This window comes from Clarias gariepinus, chromosome 1 (assembly GCF_024256425.1).
Source record: "Clarias gariepinus isolate MV-2021 ecotype Netherlands chromosome 1, CGAR_prim_01v2, whole genome shotgun sequence".
NCBI classification, from domain to species: Eukaryota; Metazoa; Chordata; class Actinopteri; order Siluriformes; family Clariidae; genus Clarias; species Clarias gariepinus.
Window position 1 is genome coordinate 35,089,629 of NC_071100.1, and position 25,768 is coordinate 35,115,396.

General features: G+C 37.1%; 1 protein-coding gene across 2 annotated transcripts in view; it reads left to right on the top strand.

Annotated features, from left to right (window-relative positions):
* Positions 1-25,768, top strand: part of dock11 (dedicator of cytokinesis 11) — an 82,479-nt gene that overhangs the window by 10,299 nt on the left and 46,412 nt on the right. For both annotated transcript variants that reach the window (XM_053515088.1, XM_053515168.1), the window contains exons 2-28: positions 674-790; positions 1,190-1,279; positions 1,438-1,520; positions 2,206-2,266; positions 5,152-5,247; positions 5,354-5,488; positions 5,710-5,884; positions 9,452-9,531; positions 9,714-9,797; positions 9,917-10,057; positions 12,658-12,885; positions 17,059-17,181; positions 17,484-17,566; positions 17,866-17,988; positions 18,105-18,181; positions 18,851-19,035; positions 19,182-19,247; positions 20,009-20,101; positions 20,806-20,929; positions 21,018-21,139; positions 21,511-21,591; positions 21,711-21,800; positions 22,631-22,752; positions 22,898-22,967; positions 23,200-23,325; positions 23,896-23,967; positions 25,485-25,631. In XM_053515088.1, the coding sequence (XP_053371063.1) occupies positions 674-790; positions 1,190-1,279; positions 1,438-1,520; positions 2,206-2,266; positions 5,152-5,247; positions 5,354-5,488; positions 5,710-5,884; positions 9,452-9,531; positions 9,714-9,797; positions 9,917-10,057; positions 12,658-12,885; positions 17,059-17,181; positions 17,484-17,566; positions 17,866-17,988; positions 18,105-18,181; positions 18,851-19,035; positions 19,182-19,247; positions 20,009-20,101; positions 20,806-20,929; positions 21,018-21,139; positions 21,511-21,591; positions 21,711-21,800; positions 22,631-22,752; positions 22,898-22,967; positions 23,200-23,325; positions 23,896-23,967; positions 25,485-25,631 (2,994 nt within the window). The remainder of the gene's footprint in view (positions 1-673; positions 791-1,189; positions 1,280-1,437; positions 1,521-2,205; positions 2,267-5,151; positions 5,248-5,353; positions 5,489-5,709; positions 5,885-9,451; positions 9,532-9,713; positions 9,798-9,916; positions 10,058-12,657; positions 12,886-17,058; positions 17,182-17,483; positions 17,567-17,865; positions 17,989-18,104; positions 18,182-18,850; positions 19,036-19,181; positions 19,248-20,008; positions 20,102-20,805; positions 20,930-21,017; positions 21,140-21,510; positions 21,592-21,710; positions 21,801-22,630; positions 22,753-22,897; positions 22,968-23,199; positions 23,326-23,895; positions 23,968-25,484; positions 25,632-25,768) is intronic.

The window sequence follows — 25,768 nt, forward strand, 5'->3', positions numbered from 1 at the left end:
TTTGAAATAATTTGGGCCAGCCACTCCTGGGAAGGTTCAGTATTGTGCCAAGTTTTGGATAATGGCTCTCACCGTGGTTCACTGCAGTCCCAAAGCCGTAGAAATACTCTGGAAATACTACCATGTTTCAGACTGGAAATGTAACCCTTTTCAGTCTGAAACATTTCAGTTACTTTGCTTTTTATCTGTTCTTGAATTTCTTTAGATCACAGCATTAATGTGTTGTTGTTTTTTTAGATCTTTTAGCGTACTTCACTTTGTCAGAAGGACATGTACTTTTTTACATAGGGCCAGGAAGGTTTGAAAAGATTTACTCACTTAATACAAAAGTGATTTTTGTATTGGGGGGGGGGGTGTTTTGCTAAGTTAAATTGGAATCACTTCACCCAAAAGAGTGTCACATGTTTGTGGAGGTGTTATGGTTGCAACATGCTATCATACATCTAAAAGGGAACTATTTGTGTCAGATGATGTTGATGTTATTTATCCTCTGCTGTTTTTTTTATTTTTGTTGTGAACAAGCATTTAAGACGCTGAGGAACTGAACTCTCGTTTCATTTTGATTAAGATGAGCAGAGTGATGGTAACTCCATACTGGATGGATACTCCATACTCTAAGTTGTTCGGTCATCTGATTTCCCTTTTCTCTTTCTCTGTGTGTGTGCGCATGCAGGAACAAGCAAAGATCATCGAGCCACTAGACTATGAAAATGTGGTGTTCCAACGGAAAGCGCAGATCCACAGTGATCCTCAGAGAGACTTGCTGCTGTGGCCAGCTGATGACGTCTCAGTGAGTCCACCAAAAATAACTCCCATTATGATACAGTAGAGTTCAGTGCAGGCGGCTTTAAGAACACACCATGAGAGTGGTGTATATTTAACCCTACACTATAAAGAGTACATTTAATCCAAGATTTATCTCTATCATAAAGTAAATAAAACAGTAGTAGATTACATAGTATAATGAAGCAAATAGAAAATCTGCTATTAAATAGACAAAGCTCTATCAGTAAAAAAATATAATTTTATAACTGCATTATTGCTCTATAATAGGAAATTTTATTTTAAATAGTATGCATTTAGTTTTTTTCCCCTGTGGGTTTGTTGATATGGATCTGCAATTATACTAATTTGGGACAGTCAGTCAATATTTCATCAATATTTCTTTGATACTGATCCCTGTTTTTAGGAGTCACGAATTGAGCGTCAAAGGAGAACGACCGTCTCTTCTGTACCTCAGAATGCTGAGCAAGAAGCTAAAAGCTTATTTGCAACTGAGGTACTTTGCAGAACATCTGATTCTGGTTTAAAAAAGCTTGACTAATACATATTCCTGGATTAAACACTGTGGCTTTGTCACACTTTCCTACATTACTCATGTTTTTATGTGTAAATCTGTTACTGTGCTCTTGTTACTGATGAATATTCTTTTGGCAGTGCATCAAAATGTACAAGACTGACTGGCACGTGATCAATTACAATTATGAGGCTTACTCAGGATGTTTCCGTGCTCTTCCCAGGTAGGAGAATTATTATTGTTATTATTATTATTATTATTATTACTGCTACTACTATGAGGGGATGTTCAAGTCAAACCGAGACTTTTCAAAGTGCAGAATAAGTATAAACTATCTTCAATTCTCTATATAATTCCCCAGGTACACTAATGCACTTATCCCAGCGTTTCACTAGTGTTTGGATACCTTTTTGAGTTTTCTCAGTATGCTGGAGCCGTATGATCGGACTCCCTGTTTCACATCCGAAACGCTGACCTTTCAGGAACTCCTTTAATGGCCCAGACATGTGGAAATGACATGGAGCGAGGTCAGGACTGTACAGGAGATATGGCAAAAACTCCCAGCCGAGTTCCTGGGACACATCATTGTTTGTGTGCAAATCCCACACAGTTGTCACTCTGTGTAATTATGTCTGAGGACTTAATATGAATGCATGCATTTTTGTTGTTAACTCTCCATCTTATGTGTACATATACTATACTGTATGGCCCCTAATAAATTCAAAAATGTACTTTTGGTATGCTATTAGTTATATTGGGTTGTTTCAATTTATTTTTGAATAACATTTTTGGAAATTTTCCAGAACTTTTTAACTCCAGTATAAGGTCGCAATGTTTTTTTTATGTATTTATTTAATTGTTCTCATGATCTCCTCAGTCCAGATGTTCTGCTTTGTTTTCTGTTCTAGTAAAGGGACTAAGACTGAGAAACTCCCACAGCACGTGTTTGAGACTGATGAGGGAGAGGAGGTAAGGCGGCATGAGTGTGTGTCTGTGATTCTTTATTTCTGAACATTGTACAGAAGTGCTCTCAAACCGGAATAAGTGAAACCTGCAGGTTGGCATTTAAATATAGTGTACGTCTTATGATCTCCATGAGCATTCACGGTTTGTTTAAAGCCGGGCGTCCAGGAGAGGCAAATGTACTGATCCAATAAATATAAAAAATTATGTCATCATTTGAGAGGGAAATCACAGTCACATGTCTAGATACACAGAGGGCTTTTCAGTGGCCTGAGGCTCTCACACTATAAATAGCCTCAAATGAAATGTCCGGTCGATGTGGATGATACGAGATGGAGAGAATGAGTGATTGTAAATGGAAAAAGGATTGCTTTTCTCCATCTTCCCATGGGGCGTTAATGCATTTAGTGACTGTTCTAATTTTGAACGCTTTGTACTTTCTTGTTGGGATTGCTGAGATTACATCATCATGATCACGATCCAGACGTCTTACTCTACTCCTAGTCCTACCACTGATATCCCATCATGTTTGTTTATGTTAGGCAGCCAAATGACATTAGCCTGGCCATGTACATGCCTTTTGAATTCTAACATGATGAAAAATAAAGGCTCTCAATCCATAGAGCAGTGAGGGGAAGAGGGGAAGCAGGAGAGTGATCGATCCTTTAGTCTCAGAGGAGCAATGAGAGAGAGAGAGAGCGAGGGAAAAAGGGAGCGAAAGAGACATTGAGAGAGGAGGGGAAAGGAAGGAGAATTGAGGAAGGAGAGGGACTGCACTTGGACAATCACATTACAGTAGAGAGCTACAGAAAAGCACATTGATATAGGGCGCCAGGCCACTTCAATTATATTAGTGAGATACATGTGCACACACACGCACACAGACACACAAACACACAAACACACCTACTGTATGCTCACTGCACTGAGTTAGGTTTGGAAAAGAAGAAATAGTTTTCTTTCACACACATTTGAGGTTAGGTTCGGCTTTTGTGTAATGATTGGTTAAAAGAATTCTCATCTGTGATTCGTTACGTATGAAATGGTGATGGGTCATTTTGTTGGAGACTGACGATTTTTAAGGCTCCAGCTTTTCTTTACAACACTTTTGAGGACAGATTTACAATATGGAGTCTAGTTTTGTAACACGCCAACAGATGGCAGTACATGGTCACAGGAAGCACCGACCTTCATAAGTCAGTGTGCCAAAAGACGTGGTTTTGTGTACATTGGGAGCTGTGCAACTGGTGCTAACCTGACCGGTACTACATCTGCCATTTCATCATAAACAGCAAGTTAGAACAAAGAGCGAACGTGAAATTCTGCATAAAACTGGCATGAAACTTTCGCCCTGATTCGGCAAGTTTTTACGGCGATGCTGCAGTGAGTCACTCACGCATGCTTCAAGAGCGGAAAGACACTGGAAGACAATGAGAGATCAGGAAGTCCTTCAACTTCCTAAAATGTCAAAACTATTCGCCAGCTTGTGCATGATGATCGTCAGAGGACAATCCACAAGATTGCTGCCATTGTCAGTGTGACATACAGTACGAAACAGTCCAGGCAATCCTCACCTGTGATTTGAAATGCACCCCCCAGGCTGCTGACTCTGAAGCAGAAGGGACATCACGCCAAAGTAACGCTAAGAACTTCATCAGCAGTGCTGTGGATGTCCCATCCTTCATGTAGAGGATCATTACTAGTGATGAAATTTGCATGTGTGAGTCTTCACAGTGGAAGGGCCCATCATCTCCACTGATAAAAATGGAGAGGCGGGTCCGCAGCTGGACCAAGTGCATGATCGTTGTCTTTTTCGAGATCCTTGGTATTGTGTATCGAGAATTTTTTACCAGGGGCCTGCCAGTAGCGAATTTTACTGTCAGGTTTTAAGGGTTTTGAGGGAAGACATACAGTAAAAGGAATTGGATCTGTGGTGCGCTAATCTCAAAACCTTTTGATACCACCTTGATACAGTTCTCTTATCAGACTTAATAATGTAAGGCTAAACTTTCATTTATTTAAACCAAAACATTGCTTAAGCAGAATAACAGCATAGTCTCTGGCCTATTTCTCTCTACAACATTTGTACTGTAAAAAACATTGAATCACAAAAAATTTGTTGGGTTTTCACAGGCAGAGTAACGTTTTAGTGCTCGTTATGAATACATATAATAACATTCACATTCCAGCAGATAAAGCAGCAATAAATAACCTTGGTAAGAAACCACAGGTGGAAATCATTTTGTGGTACATGCAGGTGATGATCGCTCATGCCCCCACTGCCACATTTAGATTAAGAAAAAAGTCCTCATTTCTGCTTTAAGGAAACAGCGAATTAACATTACAAATGCTAACAATACCATCAGAAGCTTAATGATGCTAATGAAAAGATAAAAGTCTGGTCCCAGTTAAACCCCTGTATGTTAATTACTTTAAGTTAGCAACTGTAACACAAGTACATCATGTATATTGAATCCTTATTGTGTTAAACTTACAGAACATTTATTTTACAATAACGTTATCCAAGATAAAATAGTCATAACACAGCAAGTGATCACCAACAGGAACTCATCTTTGACCAGGATTAGCATTGTCTTATGGCTAGATGACAGCCGACCACAACTTTCTTTTCTTGTTGTGAGTGGGAAATGTTAATATAATTTTTTTTAAAACTGATAAGAAATATAACAGTTTGAACTAAATCAGACATTAAACATCTGTGCTATCAAATCAAAACGACAATCACAATGTCCATAAATTCAATTAAATTGCTTCATGCTTTAGTTTCTTGAAAAAAAAAGACATGCCAGGCATCATGGATGATGTAGTATTACCTGTCGTTTATTACCATCTTTTAATTGAATGTGTGTGTGTGTGTTTGTGTGAATCAGGACACATTATCTCAGTGCTCACAGAAAACTGGTGTGATGAAACAGGGATGGCTCCACAAAGCCAATATCAACAGCAGCCTTTCTGTATCGATGAAGGTAACTAAACATGTCACAAGAATTTTAAATTGTGTCATGCATATTTCTGTCTAACTTTGTTTAAATGCGATCCCCTTTGGCTTAAGCAGGTTTTTTGTAATTCTAGGTGTTCAAGCGGCGGTATTTCTACCTGTCTCAGCTACCTGATGGTTCATACATTCTCAACTCCTACAAAGATGAGAAGAACTATAAAGAGACCAAAGGTTCCATCTACTTGGACTCCTGCATCGACGTAGTGACGGTACTCCTTATCAGTTCATTTAATTAATTTAACTGTTGACTAGCTATTTAGTCAGATCATTCATAACTCCATGGTTCAGGTTTGGGTTTAGGCTAGTGGCGCAGTGGGGCTTTGGAGAGGTGTTATTTGTAGAATTTAAACATTTAAAATGTAAAGGCTAAGCAGTCAAATGGAAATGCTGCCTGAAGAATCTGTGTTAATGGTCTTTACCTGTTTTATAGTGTCCTAAAATGCGTCGGAATGGCTTCGAGCTTAAGATGCAGGAACGCTACAGTCACTATTTGGCAGCAGAAAGTGAAGCTGAGATGGAGGACTGGGTGAACACACTGAAGCTCGCTCTCCAGAGTTCATCAGAGGACAGAAGAAACGGAACTGACTCCTCAGACTCGACATTAGGTATTTCCTCCCTCTGTCTTTTATGTTTTCCCTCTTATGTTTCCCTGAACGTGATGGTAACTTGATATTCCCACAGCTTTTCACTTTCTTACATATTCGAGAGACTCAGGTGTGGTTTAGAGTTCACATTTAGGTTTTTTATAATCTACATTATGGCCAAAAGTATTAAAACACCTGACAATCACGCCCATATATGGGTGCCTCACGGTCACAATACTGTGTCTACTGACATTTTTAAGAGAAAAATAATACTAAGCATTCCATAATACTACGCCATAATTCAGTTAAAATAAAAAAAGGGTTTTGTGTATATATGAAGCACAAACACCTTTTAGAATGTATGCTATAAGAGATGATTTCACATATGATTTCACATCACTGGTACAGACCTAGCCAAACTCTGTGAAGTCCATGAAAACAGGGTTTGCCAAGGTTGGTGTGGAAGAGCTTGCTCTGCCCCAGTGGCAGCTCTATATTAATGCCACCCAGGTGTCCACATACTCTTGCATTTCCAATTTACATTTTAGTTTTCATTCATATTTTTATTCCGTTCTTCATTTCTAACACAACAAACTAGAGTCACTTGTGTTCCATTGAACATGCATTTACCTTTGACTATTATCAATTATTATCAATGCATTTACCTTTGACTATTATCAAGTCATTTTTTAGAATTTGTTTAATCTGGATTCAGTGAATGCCACTACATTCCCAGGAGTTTGTCTTTTTATTGGGTGGTAGTCTGGGTATTAGATTCTCTGTTGGGTTTGGGAAGGTCTTAGATTGGATATTCTTGGGCTGTGGTGTGGTTTTGGATTAAACTTCTGGCTAGTCTCTCTGTCTAACATATACATATTGTTTGTTTCATTCTCTGATGCTGTGGTATTGAGGTATTCGCTTACCTGGAGAAGTAATGGAACCTGGGTGGACTATGGAAAGAAGGCAAGCGGTGGAGACAGTGTGATGCTCTGGGCAATGTTCTAAAAAAACCTAAAAAAAAACCTTTGAGGTCTGACATTCATGTGGATGTTACTTTGACACAAACTACCTACCAAAACGTCATTGCAGACCAAGCGCACCCCTTCATAATGGCAGTGGCCTCTTTTAGTATGATAATGCACCCTGCCACACAGCAAAACTACTATATAAATTGACCTCTAGATTCCCAAGATTTGAATCTGATTCAGCGTCTGTGAGATGTGAGGGCAAATAACTCAGATCAATGGAAGCCTCACCTTGCACATTACACGACTCAAAGCATCTGCTGTTGAGGTCTTGGTGCCAGATACCACAGCTTACCTTCAGAGGTGTTGTGAAGTCATTGCCTTGATGGGTCAGAGCCATTTTAGTGGCACAAGGAGGAGATACACAGCTTATTTTAATGTTTTGGCAGATCTGTGTATCTCTGCCTTGGGCAAGTCAAGTCAAGTCAGGTCAAGTCAAGTAGGCTTTTATCATGATTTCAACCATATTCAGTTCAGTAGACAGTGAAATAAAAGAGCACTCCTCCTCGACCAAGGCGCTCCATGCAAACAACATAAATTAACAACATAACAAATTGACAGATGCTAACTAGCTAACTAATATACCTAATTAGCTGACTACCTATTACAAAACAGATTAACACTATACATTTACAAAAAAAAAAAAAAACTATTACTGAACAAAAAGACAACAAAAAAGTGTGGTAATGAGTTAAGGTAATGAGATGAGAACAGTTATTAACAATATTAACTTATTGTTTGGTAAAAAGTTAATAAAAAAGGGCTAAATTGCTGTAAAGCTACAGTATGCCTTGCAGTCAAGCCAAATCTAATCCAAATAGATAATTTAACAGCATTTAGGTATAACTCCTTTTAAGATTCAGTGTATACCTTTATTGATGATTCTTCTCATCATTGACTAGCTAAAAACCCCTGATTTATACAAATAACCTATGTAAAACCCACCTTAAAGAACATTCATCCTCTAAAATTACACTTTGTCAGGCCGGTTTAGTTCAGCTTGTTGTTCATCATTGTATCACCTTCACTTCCCTATCCAAGTTTCATACTTTTATTTTCACTGAGGAAGTTGTTTGAGAGCATTTTGGCTTCAGAGTTTCCTGTGTGTCAGAAAAGGGGATCTTGGAGCAACTATGCAACGCGTGTAGCCTGCTTGTGTATGTGTGCATGTGTGCTTGAGCCTGGGTGATGCCTTTCATTAGAGCACAGACCATCCCACTCCTCTGCCCTGCGCGTAAATATTTTTCTTTGTGTAGGCAGACTGGAACTGGGCCATGGGCTACTGCATTCTGTGGGAGTTTTATTGAATAGAGCAGAAAGTCAGACCCTTGATTTAGTTTAGTTCGAAGCTGGTCATAGTGTATGCTGGGAGAAATTTAAAACAATGTCTTTAGTATGTAAATTATTAAGGTATCATTTTATGGTCTTACATCGGTTTAATTTTTTAACTGAAAATTGCTATTTATATAGTGATAATGATATACGTATGTGTGCGAAGCATGGTAATTATGAATAACATGTTCAGACAGTCTTAGATGACCACAAGATAACCCCCAGCAGTTTCAGTATAGCATAAAGGTGGCTGTTTGTCATCTTCCTGTCGTGTTCTTTTCCTTTTTTATGGAGGCATTATCTGGACTCTATCGACTTGGAACACATTTTTTTAATCACATACTTAAAAATATTTTACGTCTGAGTAAACAGTGCTGACTGTATAGCAACCAATTTTCCATGAGGTTAATGTGTCCTTTGATTATCCGCAACAACTGGCCATGGTAAACTTTCAACTTTAATATACTGCAGTAGTTCAAGTAGTTGTAACGTACTTAAGTTATGTGTTGGTTGTTGCAGGTTTATAAATGATGCAGGGATTTTCAGATAACCTGAAATTAATATAAAAAACATGTTGCTTTGGTTTATTTGCAGTAATAATTATAATTATAATAATTTGCCAGCCTTTAGAGAGGTTTTGTAGTGTTAGGCGCAAGTCAGCTCCATGTTACTTTATTACACATTTGCATATATACACTGATCTGTCATTACATTAACACCACTAACTTAAGCAGTGAATATCAGTTATATATCCATAGACTGGTGACAGGATCTTGGGCACTTAAGCCTCGTTTATGCCCGTGGGGGTCTGATCCGCTCCCACAGAAAAGATAATGTAGCACAAATTGCTGAAAAAAGTTAATGTTAGCCATGGTAAAAAGGTATCAGGACACTCGGTGCATCACCGCCTGCTGTGTACGGGACTTAGCAGGCAAAGAGTCCGAGGTTTTTGATTTGGCCTCCAAAGTCCCCAGATGTCAATCCGATCAAGCATCCATGGGATATGCTGGACAAACAAGTCTGATCCGTGGAGGAATCGCCTTGCAACTTATAGAACTTAAAGAATCTGCCGGTAATGTCCTGGTACCAGATACACAGCACATCTACAGAGCCCTTGTGGAGTCATGCCTTGAGTAGTCAGCACTGTTTTGGTCACACAAAAACAGGAGCATACAAAATACTGGGTCTAATCTGTTAAGGTTTTAATGTTATGGCTGTCTCCTTTACTCAGATGAAGAAACCAGTAGCCAAGGAAAAGCAGAGAGCATTACTGAGGGTTTTGGACGGAGTCTTCATCCTGAGCTTATGAAGGTACTGTATGGTGAATTATGAATAATTAATCCACTTATTGTATTTCTAAATCTCTAATTTATTATCAAATTGTCTACTGCACATTAAGTTATTGAGGGCTTTTGTGCTCTCTCTCTCTTTCTGTCTGTTTGCTCATCTCCTTCTTTATGTCAATTAATTTCTCACCTCTATCACATCTTCAGTACGCCAGAGAAACAGACCAGCTCAATAAAATCAACAGGAATGAAAGCAGGCAGAAGATCCTCTGCTTAGATCCAGAGACTCAGGTTGGCAGCCTTTATACTGTCCTAAACTTTTATTGGTGTGGCTCTTTCTGTCTTATACTCTTCCTGTCCTTGTAGTCTAATAACCAAGTCTAATTAAAATAGTATTATTGTCTTCTCAGAGACTGGATTTCTCAGGCATCGAGCCAGACGTGAAGCCTTTTGAAGAGCGCTTTGGTCGCCGGATTATGGTCAGCTGCCACGACTTGACATTCAGCCTGCAGGGTTCCATCAGTGAGAAAAGCGATGAGGTTCCGACCAACGTAAGAGACAATTAACTAATGTTTCAGATCTATGAGTCAACACATGTCTGAGTAGTGTCTTAGTGATCTAATGATGAATACAGATAGCTCTTATCAATATTACTTGATGTTTTGATAATGTTGGAGAATGTTTTTTTAAGGAGCCTTTCCTACATTCTTGAACTATTTGGAAGAGGGCGCACCGAATTTCAATTCTTAACTCTGTGACGTTGCATGCCTTAATCTGATACAAATTGGATGCGAATTGGCCATGATTATTACAATGTATCTGAATTACCTTTGCTAAACTTTTTGGATGTTTCCCAACTTGTCTGTCGCAACCTGTCTATGAACGCTCATTATTTACCCACACAATACTTTCGACACCTCACAATATGCTATGAATTATTAATACTAGTCTTTTTTGCTATAATTCTCATGAATTCCCTACAGTTTTTCAATGGTTCGTATAAAATTCCTTCTTATACACATTTAAAGCCAGATACAAAATTCCATGTCATCTCTGTCAGCATAGCTAGCTCAAAATAAGCACTTAGTGAATTTTGTATGGCCGATTGTAACACCGCAAAGCAGTGCACTACATGTCAGTTGCATGTTGAAATGCCGCAACCCAGAATAGTTAACTATATTGATCCTAAGACCGTGTGTAATGTTTCAGTAAAACCAAGACAATTCTTGACTAATGTTGAAATGAAATTGTGACAGTTGGAAAAGGTACTACTGTATATGTTTTGTAGTTTTTGGATATTAAATAGTTTAAAAGAGGCAAGGAACAACTACAAAGTCCAGAGGAAAAGCTCTTAGAGTTACGAGTTCACTGTTACGATATTTATTAGTCAATTACTCCGTTTCACTCAAAATAGCTGGGATTTCTCCTGAACTCTGGTGAGCCATCTTCGAACTCTGACAAACTTTCTGTCTATCTTCCTGGGATTTTCATCTCAGTCAAATACAGAAAGCTGAGAAAGTGCCCTAACACGTGACTTCAACATCATCCATGTGATTTGATTTTTGGTGACTGGTCAGGTCACAGCATATCATTTATGATTTTAATTCTTCAAACCCTAGCGAATGTGGACATTGTGTTGTGGAAGCACCCACTCCCATCAGAAGTAGGATGTTTCCTCAGAGGCTTAGGGTGATCCTGCAGTCTAATTTAAGGGGACGACTGGACAGATATTATGCCAGGGAAATGCCTACACAACAGAGCCATACTCTTCTCTTTAATTTATCATTTTTCTTATTACTTTTAAGAATTTGCATGTTGCATTCGACAGGATAGGATAGGAACTATTATTTTCATCTAACAAGTTTGCAAAAAAAAAAATTTAATTTATGCTGCCAAAATGCCCTTTCAGTCTTTATATTCAGACATTTCTGCCTGTGCGTTAACTCACTCCACTGAGACTTGAATGATGATGGATATTACTTTGGCTTCAGCACTGCTTTTACAGAAAAAGGGCTATAAACCAGAGTAATGAGTGTAATTCTCAGCAGAGTACTCTGGATGGCATATGGGTAGGAATGCTGACAGACACTAGTGTGGTTGGAAAAACTGTGGCACTACTTCCAAAAGTAAGCATGAGAGTCTTGGAAATATTTATAGGTAATGGAATAGACTTTCATAAGTCATTCAGGCTGTTTGTGTTTTAATATTAGGCAGCAACATATGGAAATTATTTTTATTTAGCTATTCAAGTTGCTATGGCATTTTTTAAAACTAAAATACAAAAATATATATATACAGTATATAAAAAAGATTAAATTTCTTGTGTGCCCTTATCGTATGCACATTACAATGGGCATCAATGTGGTTAAACATCTTTAACCACTAACATTTACCTGACCCTCATAAAACATTCATAGAGTACATTATAAAGTAGTATTTAAAGTATGTTTATGACAGACAAAAAAAATCCCCAATCATGATCAGCGGTAAAAGTATTTTTTTTTTTTTCAGATTTCAAATTCATACATTTTTTTTATTATTGATTTTTTTTCCAGTAGCACTTTAATAAAGCTTTGCAATATGTGCAGTATGAATGTTTACTGTTATCCAGCTAAAATAAGAAAAGCACATCATAACAATGTTATAAATACAAAATCAATTATCACTTTAGTTTAAGTGCATACAATCCTTTAATTCAATTAATGTTTGGGTTTCTTGATTAAATGTTGCTGGATTTGTGCTTCATACTATAATATAAGGGAGGTCAAACTTGGACTTGTGCATCGAGGTGTAAAACCGATCGACTTTTACAGGAGACTTAGAGCAGATGACAGTAATTAAAGTTTTAGTCGCAGTAAAACATTTGATTGGTGAAGGCTGTACATCCATGAATGGCGATCCCCACTGAGGTGGCTCATCCTGTAGCTCATTATAGTCGTGTCCATGAACATTCTGGTCCTTGAAAATCCACATAAATTATCACCAACTTGCAAAAGAGACACATCATGAACACCACTTGCACATTGCAGGAACTTGGTGGAGTTTTGCCACATAAGATTCCTAAACTGTCTCTGGTATACCAAGATATTCATTTTTCAAATGTTACTGGTTGCTTCATTTGTTTGTTTTATTCTCCTATTTCTGACTCCAGCTGGAGCCGTTCTTCATCACTTTTGCCTTATTTGACGTAACCAAAGGCTGCAAGATCTCTGAAGATTTCCACGTGGATCTGAACCCAGCATGTGTGAGAGAGTTGCTGTCTGAGGCCCTTCACACACCTACTGAATCAGACGCAGGAGAAGTGGTAGATGCAGTCAGAGTCAACGGCTTACCTGTTATTCAGAGAGTGTCAGAGTCTCTTCTACGCTTTCCAACTCAGGTAGGAGGTGAACTTTTGTTTTAAATTATAATCATATGTGAATGGCTTTAAGAAGGACAGAGTATTTTTCCCATATGAGAGTTAAGTTTTTAAATTAGGCCATGGTTAAATATTTTCCAAAAAGAGCACATCCCAAATTATTTAAATTATCTAATAACCACAACGATTTGTAATAACCACAACAATTTGCAGAAAGTCTTAAGATGTAATTCAGGCTAAAGGGAGCACAGAGACTCTACACATGCTTTGACAAAAAGGTGATAGAAAAAAGGAGAAGTTGGGCTTAATTCATGAACCCTGTAATTCTAGTTATATGCTGTATGTGACCCATTACGTTAAATCAAGTATTACATCGCATTTTTGGTGATTTGCTTACTTTAATATGAATATTCCGATTTTCAGATTTCCGGATCAATAACCTCCAGTTTGATAACAAGTTTATTACTGTATTATGTCCAGTTGCTAAGATATGGTTGGTAAGATTTTGTTTACACGGAGGGCCTTTGGAAAACAATTTCAAAATCATATTTTTAAAATATTTAATTAGTAAGAATAAGGGAGTCTCCCAACCTCATTTTGACAACAGGATTTCCCAGCTACCCCTACTTTCCCAAAAAGCATGTTTTTCTATCACAACTAGATTAACCAGCTTGGATAAGGTCATTAACATGCTTTAAAACAATGTTTAACATTAAAATTCCTCAGGATCAGAAAGATAAGTTATTTATCAACAGATTTTTTTTCGGCCCAGTGGAGGCGCCCTTTAAATAAAAGGCGATACCATATTATTATGGCAAGTCGTACATACAGTTAAGATTTCTAAACTGTGCTTGGTTTACCAAGTTATTAATTTTTTAGATGTTACTGTTTAGGAAGCTCCAATCTATTGGCCATTGTGCAAAAAAACAAACTGTGTGACTTAATACCTGACTTGATATGGCGGATCACAAATATCACGAAAAGCAGAAACTTTATGCATAATGCAAACAAAATAAAAGTTTTTTTTTTTTTAATAAAAGCTGTAAAATGACTTTTCAGCTCAAGTTACTGTAGATGAGCTTGGTTACATTATATTGGTGCAGCATTTGACTACGGTTTGGAAGATCCCAGGTTCAAACCCCACAACCACCAAGTTGCCACTGTTGGGCCCTTAACCCTCAACTGCTCAGATGTATAATGAGATTAAAAAAATGTAAGTCGCTCTGGATAAGAGCGTCTGCCAAATGCCTAAATGTAAATGTAAATGTAAACATGCGCCACAGCACTGATATTTTATTGTACAGAAGGTGATGCGTATAATTCGCCTGCAAACATTGTCTCTGGAATATTTTTTTGTTGTTCCCTTACAGTTGTTTCCTGAACTAGTAAGGTTAATGCAAAACTGCAGCTTGTCTTGTTATTGAGGCGTAAAACTTGTGAGCAGAGAGCTGACATCCACGTTTCCTTCAACAAATTAAATTCATGTCTTTTTACAAAAAGCTTTAACATATCAATAATTTCACTCTTAAATACCATTTAAATTTTAATTAGTTCATTATCTGGCTCTTAGACGCAGAGTAAGTAGCCTTGTATAGAAGTTTTAATAAAAGCCCTACACAGTTGTATTCACAATGGCAAAAATCAAGTTCAGTATAACAAAGTAAAAAAACAAAACCAGAGGTTAATCCGAAAATACATGCCTGAGGTTCAACACAGCAAGGTGAATAGGAACTTACACAACTGTAAACATCAGCAAGGCTTTGCAATAAATGAATGTCCATGATCTGCTTATTAAGTGCTAATCCAGGAAGTGACCTGGAATTAGGAAATGGCAGAATGTCACACTAGAATTCTCAAAAGCATGACCTCTGCTGGCCAGAACAGGGCATTACACTCAAATGATCTTAAAGAATTAATAATGAAGTAAAAAGTAAAAAAAAAAAAAAAACTTTTTGTAAACAAAGCTAATTTTGAAACCTTTTAATGCCATCTCATATTTCTATTATATATATTACTAGTGGTATATTAGGGTCTATATAAACATACCTAATATGTCCATTTGATGGCAGTACAAGCAAGACAGTTGAAGTGTAGTAAAATCTTAGGTCATTACTCTTATATGGATATGAAACACATAGATATAAAACTAAAAGATTGACCCTGGAATCACAGTCCTACTCTTACAAAAAATTAAATTAAACTCTAGTATTATTATTTGCATTAGTGTCAAGATGTAGTATATTGATAAGATTTTGAATATTCCTGAAGGACAGCAGCATGAATGTGTTTTGTAGGTGGATTTAGTAAGTATTATTATGATGAAATGAAGTCAGGTGAAATGAGCTGAATAGAACCTTGGCCTTGATGTGTGTTAGCTTTCTATTACACATTATACTGTAATAATTCAGTTATGCATTAGTAAACCAGTATGCAAATATGTAAACAATGCAAGTAAGAAACAGAAGCCTTTGCTCCTGAGCTTTGCCTATGATCAGAAAGGTCTTTCTTGTGTTTCAGCCCCTGTGTGTACATTTTGCATTCACTCACTAATACCGTCTCTGATCCATTAGAGCCATTTCTTCAACAGCGCCAGTGCTGCGTAGTAAATCATAGGCTGTGCCCAGACCGCCCTGTGCTTTAACTGCCACGGTGGGAACTATGACGTGGCTTACTGGAACTGACACAAGCCAGAGGCTAACTCAGCACAACACAGAATAACATCTGTGACATGAAAGATTCTGTGATGGAGGCAGGGAGAAATGAGAGGAGAATCCAATTCCAGATGGGGACAGAATAATTACATGCAAACTATAAAGGCTCTAAAATTATGAAAAAAGTCTCACAAATGTATCTAATTTTATTTTGACTAGTTCGGAAAAATTTGATAGATGACATGCCTAAGAATTCACGAAACACACATGTTTTCATACATAGAAACACCTAATGCCTATAGTCTGAATAAAAATGTGGCTTGTTGGAAGCAAAAGCAACAATTTCTTCATAAACAGAGACAAATCCAGTTATATGTGGAATAGTGCCAAAAGTATCACTTTTTATATTTTTTATCAATATCATCATTGCATCTGTTTAGATTTCACTTGTTCCTGCTATTATTAATGTTTCTCGTTTCATTCTCATTTCATTGACGCATTATTAAACATAAAGCATAATCATACCTGGCCATAAGACAGTATGTGTATATAGGTAGTGTGTGATTATGATTTATTTAAGTCTATTTAGTTTTGCCAGTTCACCTTAGTGTTCCATGCATCAGTGTAATGTCATGATGGATATTATGTTTCCGGAATTCGGCTTATGTATATAGATTTCATTCAACTATCTTCAGTTTGAATTATGTGCTGGCCAGTTCATAGGTTAAAATTATTCTTCATCCTCCTAGCTCATTTCTTTTACAATTTGAGTGCTGAAATATGCCTTTACCAACAGGGAAGAATAAAGGGGATAACCCGGTCATTCAGTATATTCAGGTCACCAGCTGACTTCATTTTATTGCCACATAACATGCTAGACCTAGGCCTAGACCTGACTGGCTGAAGCAACCCCACATCATAACACTGCCTCCAGAGCCTAGTACAGAGGGCACGATGCATGATGTGTGCATTGCTTTATGTGCTTCCCTTCTTACCCTGATGCAGCCATCACTCTGGAACAGGCACAATCTGGACTCATCGAACCACATGCAATGCTTTAATCCTTCCAAGTTTAAACCATGCATTAGACATTTCCTAACCCAATTCCAGTGATTTAAAATCTCTTTTGTTGTTTTTTTTGCTACATGTTGGGCAATAATTTGACCGTTCTAACACTGTGACTTTTTGGCCAGGCAGTGTACAGTATATGAGATATCTGATGAAGTAATACTTCTTTTTATTCACAATAAAAAAGAGATATTTTGCTATTAAACAGCTTAGATTATCACATCTGCAGTAACACATACCACTTCTATACATGCCGGATTTAACACCCAGTCTAAAATGGCTAGCAAAAATTATTTCCGCGTTCTTGGTTTCAGTGTTCAGTAAACTATGTGAGTTGCTACTAATGCTGTTTTCACTCCTTATGTATGTTGCATCGTCTATTCCTATCTAAAATGTTTAGAGTTTCTACATGCTAAACTTGAAATGCATTATAACATGACCTATAGGGCATGATGAATGTCTCTGTGTTCTACAGGGCATCTTTTCTGTGACGAATCCCCATGCAGATATCTTCTTGGTGGCTCGTGTGGAGAAGGTTCTGCAGAATGGAATCACTCACTGCGCTGAGCCCTACATTAAAACTTCTGATATGGGCAAGGTCAGGAAGTTTGATTTGTAATAAATAAATAAATAAATAACTTGATGCACGCACAGTAATGAGAGCTGATGGATAAATGCTTTGTGGTGACGCCAAACCATGTGGTTTAGATATTGGATGTTTATCAAGATTATAAATCTATTTGTTTATTTCAGTCTCTTGTGTCATGTTCAGTAAAAATGCTTAATACTTATTTTAAGGATTTTTGTATTTATATATGAATACAAAGGTTAGATCATTATTTAGCTTTTAGGTTAGATCATTATTTAGCTTTTTTTGCTTTTTTTGTGCTTGATCCACAGACAGTTCAAAAAGTTCTGAAGTCGGCTAAGCAGATGTGTCAGCGGCTGGGGCAATACAGGATGCCCTTTGCCTGGGCTGCCAAGTAAGTCATGAATCAAATACAGGAAAGCATCAATGCAAAAAAGATTTATATAGACATTAAGTCCTCCTAAGGAAAAGTTTTGACATTTTGTGAATACATTTTAGTGATTGCGTCATATGTTTCAATTAAGGCTCTAATCAAAATTTCTTAAAAGACAGAATTTTTAAAGAAGTGTTGTTCTACATACCTCTTAGTTAAATGTTTTACATTGGTATATGCTTACCTGCTATATTTTTTTTTTTTTTTTTAACCTGTTGTGCAATTCAATCAAACTACACAATAATATGATGCTGTTCCAGGCAGGTATTTAAAGATGCCCAGGGTAGTTTAGACATGGAAGGAAAGTTCTCACCACTGTATCGCCAGGACAGCAGTAAGATCTCTACAGAAGACCTGATCAAACTACTGATTGACATAAGGAAGTGAGTTTGTATGCATAATATATATATACTGTATATATATTTTTTGTGTGTCATGTGTCCTTCTCTGTCCTTAATTATTTAAAAATGTTTTGAGAAGGTTTTTTTTTTCATTGTAGACCAGAAAAAAGCAAGCTGCAAATCATTCCAGGACAAATGAACGTCACAGTTGAATGTGTGTCTCCGAACCTGCCAAGTAAGTTTCTAGATCACACCATACAGTAGGTAATATCCGTTAGTAATGGTAAATACAATGCTTTCTAAGCTTTAGTTTGCCTGTTAATGTCTGATATTTAATGTAGCAGGCAGAAGCACATATTTCCGGTATACATTATTAGGATAGATTTGAACATAAGGCACCTCTCGCTACAGGGTCACATCAGTTTTAATTATTTGATTTCTATGATATAAAACAATTGTTTGATCTTGATGCGATTCAGCTTGTATCTATGGCACGACTACAGTATTTTAGCTTGTATTGTACATCGTACAGAACTGTAATGTAATGACTGTTTACAGCCAAACCCCATATACAAAAATGTACATTTCTCTTGCAGTGGTTTATTTAATGTGCTGACCATTCAAAAATTTTGACTTTTTAACATCACGCTTTCCAGCTATATATATATATATATATATATATATATATATATATATATATATATATATATATATATATATAAAATCCTCACCATGTATTTAGTTCTCGTTTTAAAGCAGCACACAGTTAAGGTCACATGACCGTCTTCCTGGAAGTTATCTGCTTCTTGCAGAATCCAAAATGGATCAGAGTAGTCCACTAAGCAGAATGAAAAAACAATTAAAGAAACACGCATCTACATAGTGCTTATTTTTCTTGTCTTAGACTCAGTGACCTCGTCCTACATCCCAGTAAAGCCATTCGATGAGCAGTGTGAGAAAGTCTGTGTGGAACTAGAAGAGTTTGTCTCTGAAGAAGCCAAGTACAATCACCCATTCACCATCTATAAGAATCACCTGTATATATATCCCCAGCAGCTGAAATATGAAAACCAGAAGACCTTCGCAAAGGTAAAGGACTTTATGACTGATCAACCCAAGTTTATGAGTTTGCTTCTGATGCAGTGACTTGATGTTGATTTATTATAATTAAGAAAAAAAAAACTAATAATCATTTTAAAAAATTGGGGCAAATGTTTTATGTTTATGCCCTTTAGGCGAGAAATATTGCCGTGTCCATTCAGTTCAAAGATTCAGATGAAGAGGGGGCGGGCCCACTCAAGGTAATGTTCAAAGTGTCATTTTGTCATCTTTATACACTTTTCTTCTTTGATACGTTAAGGATTACGTTAGGGTTAGCTAAGCTGGTACAATCAGGACCAGGGGAAGCTTAGTGGTTAAGGCATTGGCCTACGGTTCGGAAGATCCCAGGTTCAAACCCCACAACCACCAAGTTGCCACTGTTGGGCCCTTGAGCAAGGCCCTTAACCCTCAACTGCTCAGATTTGTAATGAGATAAAAAAGTAAGTCGCTCTGGATAAGAGCGTTTGCCAAATGCCTAAATGTAAATCAGTGTGAAATGGTCTCTTTTGATTGGCGGGCCAGAATAACCACTGAAATTATTACAATAATGACTGAAAAGCATGTTTCTTAGTCAGTGAATGACATCCTGCAAGCTATTTAAGCTTTCGTTTTATTTTGACTCAGTTTTTCTGAATTGAATGTCCCTATGCGAAAATCCAGTGTCATTGTGCGTGTCATGTCTAATTAAACCATGGAATAGTAGATGATCTACACAGAAAAATATGAGTAAAAAACCTTAGTGAAGTATTAAACAGAAACAAGCTGGCTTCATAGAAATCTCCATTTCTGACCCATCTGTTCTAAAAAAAAGCGTTCCAGGATTTTTCAGGATTTATAGTCCTTACCCTAGCAACGTGAAAGTAACAGAGAGTAATCGTATTTAAGGAATTATTTTTGGCTGGACAGAGTACGGAATTAAGCACGCGTTTTGAATTCAACAGTTATCCATTATTCTTTCCAGTGTATCTACGGCAAGCCAGGGGAGCCAATGTTCACCACTAGTGCTTTTGCTGCGGTTCTGCATCACAACCAAAGCCCCGACTTTTACAATGAGGTAATCTTTATTTAATGCTTATTGTCTCAGCACTCATTAAGAGAATAACCATGAAAAGAGTGCAGCGGAGTTAAAAAAAAAATGCATCGGTTTGTGTGTGTGTGTGTTTTTTTGCAGAATAGGTGAAATGATGTCAGACTTTCCCTTGATTCTTCCTTTTTGAAACAAGTTCCTCTTAACATTACAACTCAAGGCTTAATAATGAACTTTAACTGATCTAAAGGAAGTCGTTTCACTTTGTCAGTTTATCAGAAGATAAATGTAGATGCCTTTAAAGTTTATGAACAGTGCAGAAATATAAAGGTCATTTTTGTTTATTCTGGTTACAAGACGGATGACTACCATTCTCAACAATCACCAGATTAGATACAGAGCTACTATTACTAATGTTATCAGGAAGTGGTGTATCATACACCACTTATTGTACATGAACTCATGTTTTAAGTCTGTATGCTCTCAGGCTGCCACCGTGTGGCAGGTTGGATATTTGTATCCCCTGTCTTAGTAATTATCTACATATTAGGGAACAGAAAAGGATTTTACTCATGTATTTAAGGAGGAAGATATTATTACTAATAGTAAATAATGACTAATATAAGTAGTATTATATGGTTTATATAGTAGATAAAAATGAGAATTATTGCAAGACATATTCTTTTTCTGATTATAGCGTGAAGGTGAATATCTTACTTCTTTTCTTCTAGATTAAAATTGAGCTGCCAATCCATGTCCATGAGAAGCATCACATTCTCTTCACCTTCTACCACATCAGCTGTGAGCTCAGTAACAAAGCCAGCTCCAAGAAAAAGGAGGGAGTAGAGACACTGGGTAAGCGTGGGTGTGTGTACCAATGTTGGTGTGTGCATCAGCCTTTATTATGGAAGTAGTCCATCAAACACATAATATCGCTTTGCAGTGGGATATGCGTGGGCACCGTTGCTGAAAGATGGAAGGATACAGTCATCAGAGATACAGCTTCCTGTTTCTGCTAATTTACCTGCTGGTTACCTCTGTGATAAGAACCACGACTCCAAGAGGGTAAATTCATCTCCTCTAGCTAAGGTTTTTTTTTTATTGATCCATGCATCCTGAACAATTCTCTTTAAATCAATATTTAATGACTTACTTGTTCTAACTGGTCCTTTACTCTACTGTGTGAAATGAAAAGTTTTAATGGTTTCCTTTATTTTTTTTTGTTGACAAATTAAACCCCTGTGCCACATTCTTGAACTGTTCATGATGGTGCGCCAAAATTGTCCAAAATTTGAATTCTTTTACGATTCCCAGTTGCTTTGCTCTGTGACATCAAATGCCTTAATTACCTAAAAATAGGCTACATGTTAAATGTCAAGAACGGCTACATTGTCTCTTGGTCAAGTCTGATCCACTCTTGTTATTTCGTCCACAAGTCACCAGACATCAAATGGGTGGAGAATGCTAAGGCCCTATTTAAAGTGAAGACCTATGCAGCATCAACAATTTACACTCAGGTGAGATTTATTCACTGTTAGGCTAAAATAGTTTTTAAAAGGCTGTTCAAAAGGTTTAAATGCTGAATGTTTCACCGTGTTGTGACACTGAGCCCGTGTTTGTGTTTGGCCTTTTCTAGGATTTGCACCTCCATAATTTCTTCCAGTATTGTCAGCTGAGGAGGTCTACATCTGAGGGGAACCTGACAGACCTCATCAAGTACTTAAAGGTGAGCGCATTCCCTCTAAGGCAAAAGATGGAATATATTTGAATACATCTACCTCATTTGGATTAATAAGGTACTGTGTTTTAACTGACGCGAATGCAAATCGGAGGTACGCTCGAATAAAGAACAGGTTTACTAACATGAATGTGCAGTGAGCTTTAGTAACTGCCTTATCAGCACTACTACTGTAGTTTGTTTTTTAATTTCATTGTTTTACATTCCAGTTAAGGCCATAGACATTACGGGTTTAAATCCCAAACCTCGGCTGGGATTCAATATTTGCACCATTCAATTGTTACACTGTAGCTAAGAGCCTCGTCACCATTCTGTGTTTGAAGTCTTCTTTAAATTTCAGTCGGTTTTATGCCTTCATTCACAAGAAAAGTTTGACTTAAACAACCCATGTAGCATATTTTCTAAAGATGCAAAAAAGGTAAATAATTAATATAGTGAAGCTTATGGGAAAGTAAATACATTTTTGCATTTTAGGTGTCAGTGCTTATTTAGTGCAACACTCCATAAGTTTTCTGGCACATACATATAAGGTAGCATTTCTAATACATTACTGTTTTTATAGTAACAGATAATTTACAGGGACTTGGAATAGCAACTTTTACTCTTATCATAAGGGAAATACAAGATACAGTTATCTTGTTCTTACTTGTAAGGTGTTGAATAATAACACCTTAAATACCTCATTATTATAAATGGCATTTCTTCTTTTTTAGGGTGTACAAACTTTTGCCTTAACTGTAAATTAGTATAAATGATGGACGTGATCTATTCATAAAGTGGTGGCCAACTCTTTTCTGCTTTTTCTTATGCTATGGTAGTGCCTGCACGCTGTGGAGACTCAGGTCATCATAAAATTCTTGCCCACCGTGCTTGTGCAGCTTTTCCAGGTCCTCATTACGACAAGCAAAGAGCCTCAAGAGATTGCCGTCAACGCCACACGGTAAAATTGGCAGATCTATATAATGTGCATTGACGCTTGACAAGCAATTCAGCACAATTCAAAACAATTCAAATGATGAATTTGTTCATAGGATAAAGACTGAGGACAGTAGTACTGTAATAATAAATAATAATGCTCCCCACAGTGTGATCATTCACATCGTGTCCCAGTGCCATGAAGAAGGGTTGGAGCATTACTTGCGCTCGTTTCTGAAGGTAGATATATTTATTGTTGTCATTCTGGTGAATGATTCCTTTGTCTTTGTTTTCTTGTTTCACTTTTTTTTAATTGAGCTTTATGTAATTATACGGATTATTGATATTTATAACACAAAAAGTTTAATACAGTATATAAAGTGGTTATATGGTGTTGTTATAAACAACTTTTTCATCTACATAGTTTTATGTGAAAACCTAATTTTACCTAAAATGTCTCTTCTGTCCGTAGTTTGTATTTCTTTCAAACAATGCAGCCTCGGGAAACTCAGTGACCACACATGAAGTGTTGGCCATGACTGTGACTGCAATTCTCAAGCAGACTGCCGACTTCAACACCTGCAACAAGCTACTGAAGGTATTATTATTCTTGTCTATCTATCTATCTATCTATCTATCTATCTATCTATCATGTTTTCTACAGTTTACTTCTTCAGAAACATGTCTGTAAATGGCCTGGTGATTATTAGTAGCCCCTTGTTTTTAACGAGTATACAAATGTGTGTGTGTCTCATTCAAAATGTATCCCTTATTTGCACTCAGTGAATTCTCTGAAATATTCTCACTTGCCTTATATAGAATATTCTCGGGATTCATCAACCCTGGCCAGATTCCGGAAGATTAATGAAAAGAAGTGATACATGCAATACCCTCTCTGAACAACAGGGAGCGCTGTTGGCTTCCTCCCCAAGCAGTGCAGTTTAATTAAGCCAGCCAGCCAGCCAATCTCCCTACTGAATTTTATGTCATGTTTTGTTTGACTCTGACTGACACCAAACAAAAGATAGCATCAGTCACATCCTCCTGTGACAAATTCATCTTATTTACTTAATCATTAGTTCCCTATAAACGTTTGCTTTTTTTTAAAAGTAAAAAACACAAATTTTAGTGGTAAACATGTGTTTTTTTTCTTCTTCTTATATTACAGTACTCTTGGTTCTTTTTTGAAGCAATGGCCAAGTCAATGGCGCATTACCTCTTTGAAGGCAACAGAATGAAGGTTGGTGCTTTTCATCTCATTTACATCTTACACTCTTTTGTCGGTTATAAAATTGGTTCTTCAGAAGGAAGGATGCAAATATAATGTCTTGACATAAAAAAAAAAAATTTACTGATCACAGACGGTGTTTAGCAACACAAGAAGATATAAAGCTTTCATCCTCAGATGCTACACCCATAGGTTCCAGTGCCTCTGATACTAATCAGAGTTGTCCAACATCACAAAATCTTGGACAGGAGAGTCGAACCACTACACTCCACTCCACATTTCTTTTCCGAAACAACCCGAAGGCTTTTAATGGGGTTAAGGTTAGACCCCTGTGGTGGCCAGTTCATGTGTGAAGATGACCGTGCTCCCAGAACAACTCTTTCACAATTTTAGTTTAAGTAATTAAGATATTGATGTCCCAGAATATGCCTGTTCTATTAGAAAAAAAAGACTCCATAGATAATGTGATAATGTGGTCATTCAATACATTCAGGTCATCAGCTGGCTTTATTTTATTGCCACATTGCATTGCTGAGTCTACACTGTCTCCAGAGGCTTGTACAGTGGGCACTGTGCATTATCGCTCTAAAATAGTCAATCTGGACTCATTAGATAGATTACTTTTTTCAATTGCTCCAAAGATCAATCTTTATGATCTCTTGCTAATTGAAGTTTTTTTCCCTGATTAGTCTCACTAACACATGGTTTTCATATCATCACATAGCTGTTTATTCCGAGTTCTCTGAGTCCCCTCACACCATGCATGCGGAAATACTCATACTTTCACAATATATTAAACATACTGTAGTGATTCCTACTGTTGATTGTTTACAATGCAGTTGCATTTAAATAATCATCAATCAAAGTCGTTCTTCCGACTATTCTTGCAGGTTTTAATAAAGCATTGCCTAACCTAACTACAGTATGTTCAGCAATTCTCTTTAGTTGTTTTCTTTGCTTGATGCAGGCCGATAATTTAAACTTTCTAAAACACAGTATTCAAGTCTTCTGACATGGTTGTTTAAGCAGTGAGAAGCTACTCACTGCAATCAGATAGAGTAACAGCTGAAACTTTAAGCACTGAAGTATTTACCCAGTGAATAGCTCTTATGTATTATCGTATTTCTTTACAAGAGGTGACAGTTTTTCTGGCAGAGAATCATTTGTACAGTTGTACACTTTTTAGCAAAATCCTGTCTGGCTTATGAGATGGCAGCGAGTCATAAAGATACCATAAAGATGCTTCCACATTTTATATTCAAGGATGCTAGTGCATGAAATATGTTCTTCAGCCATTACGTAAGGACAAGTTTAATAGTTTTCTGTTCTACTTTTGTTATGCTGTGTAATTGGATAAATTTTTGTAATTTAAGTTAGTGGGTATTTGTCATTTTTTCGATACTATGGCTCGATGAGCTCCCATTAAAGTTTTGAATTAAAGGTTAGTGTTGAACTACTACAAGATGAGCAAATGCACAAAAAAAACGCTCTGAGTAATTGAATTGAAAACTTTATTATTTTGCTCACAGATGCCTAGAGCACAGAGGTTCCCTGATACATTCCAGCAGGCGTTGCAGTGTCTGCTGCTGTCCATTATGCCTCACATCACCATACGCTATGTAGAGATCCCAGAAGAGGCTCGTTGTGTCAACATCAGCCTGGCTAACTTCATTAAGGTACAGTATGTGTATCTATTTACTCGTCCGCATGCCTGCGCAGTCACGCACAGTGAGTGTTGGCAGTTGATAGCAGACAAACCACTTTTCTGTTAGAGGAAAAAAAAATCTGTTTAATTATACACCATGTTGCAAGA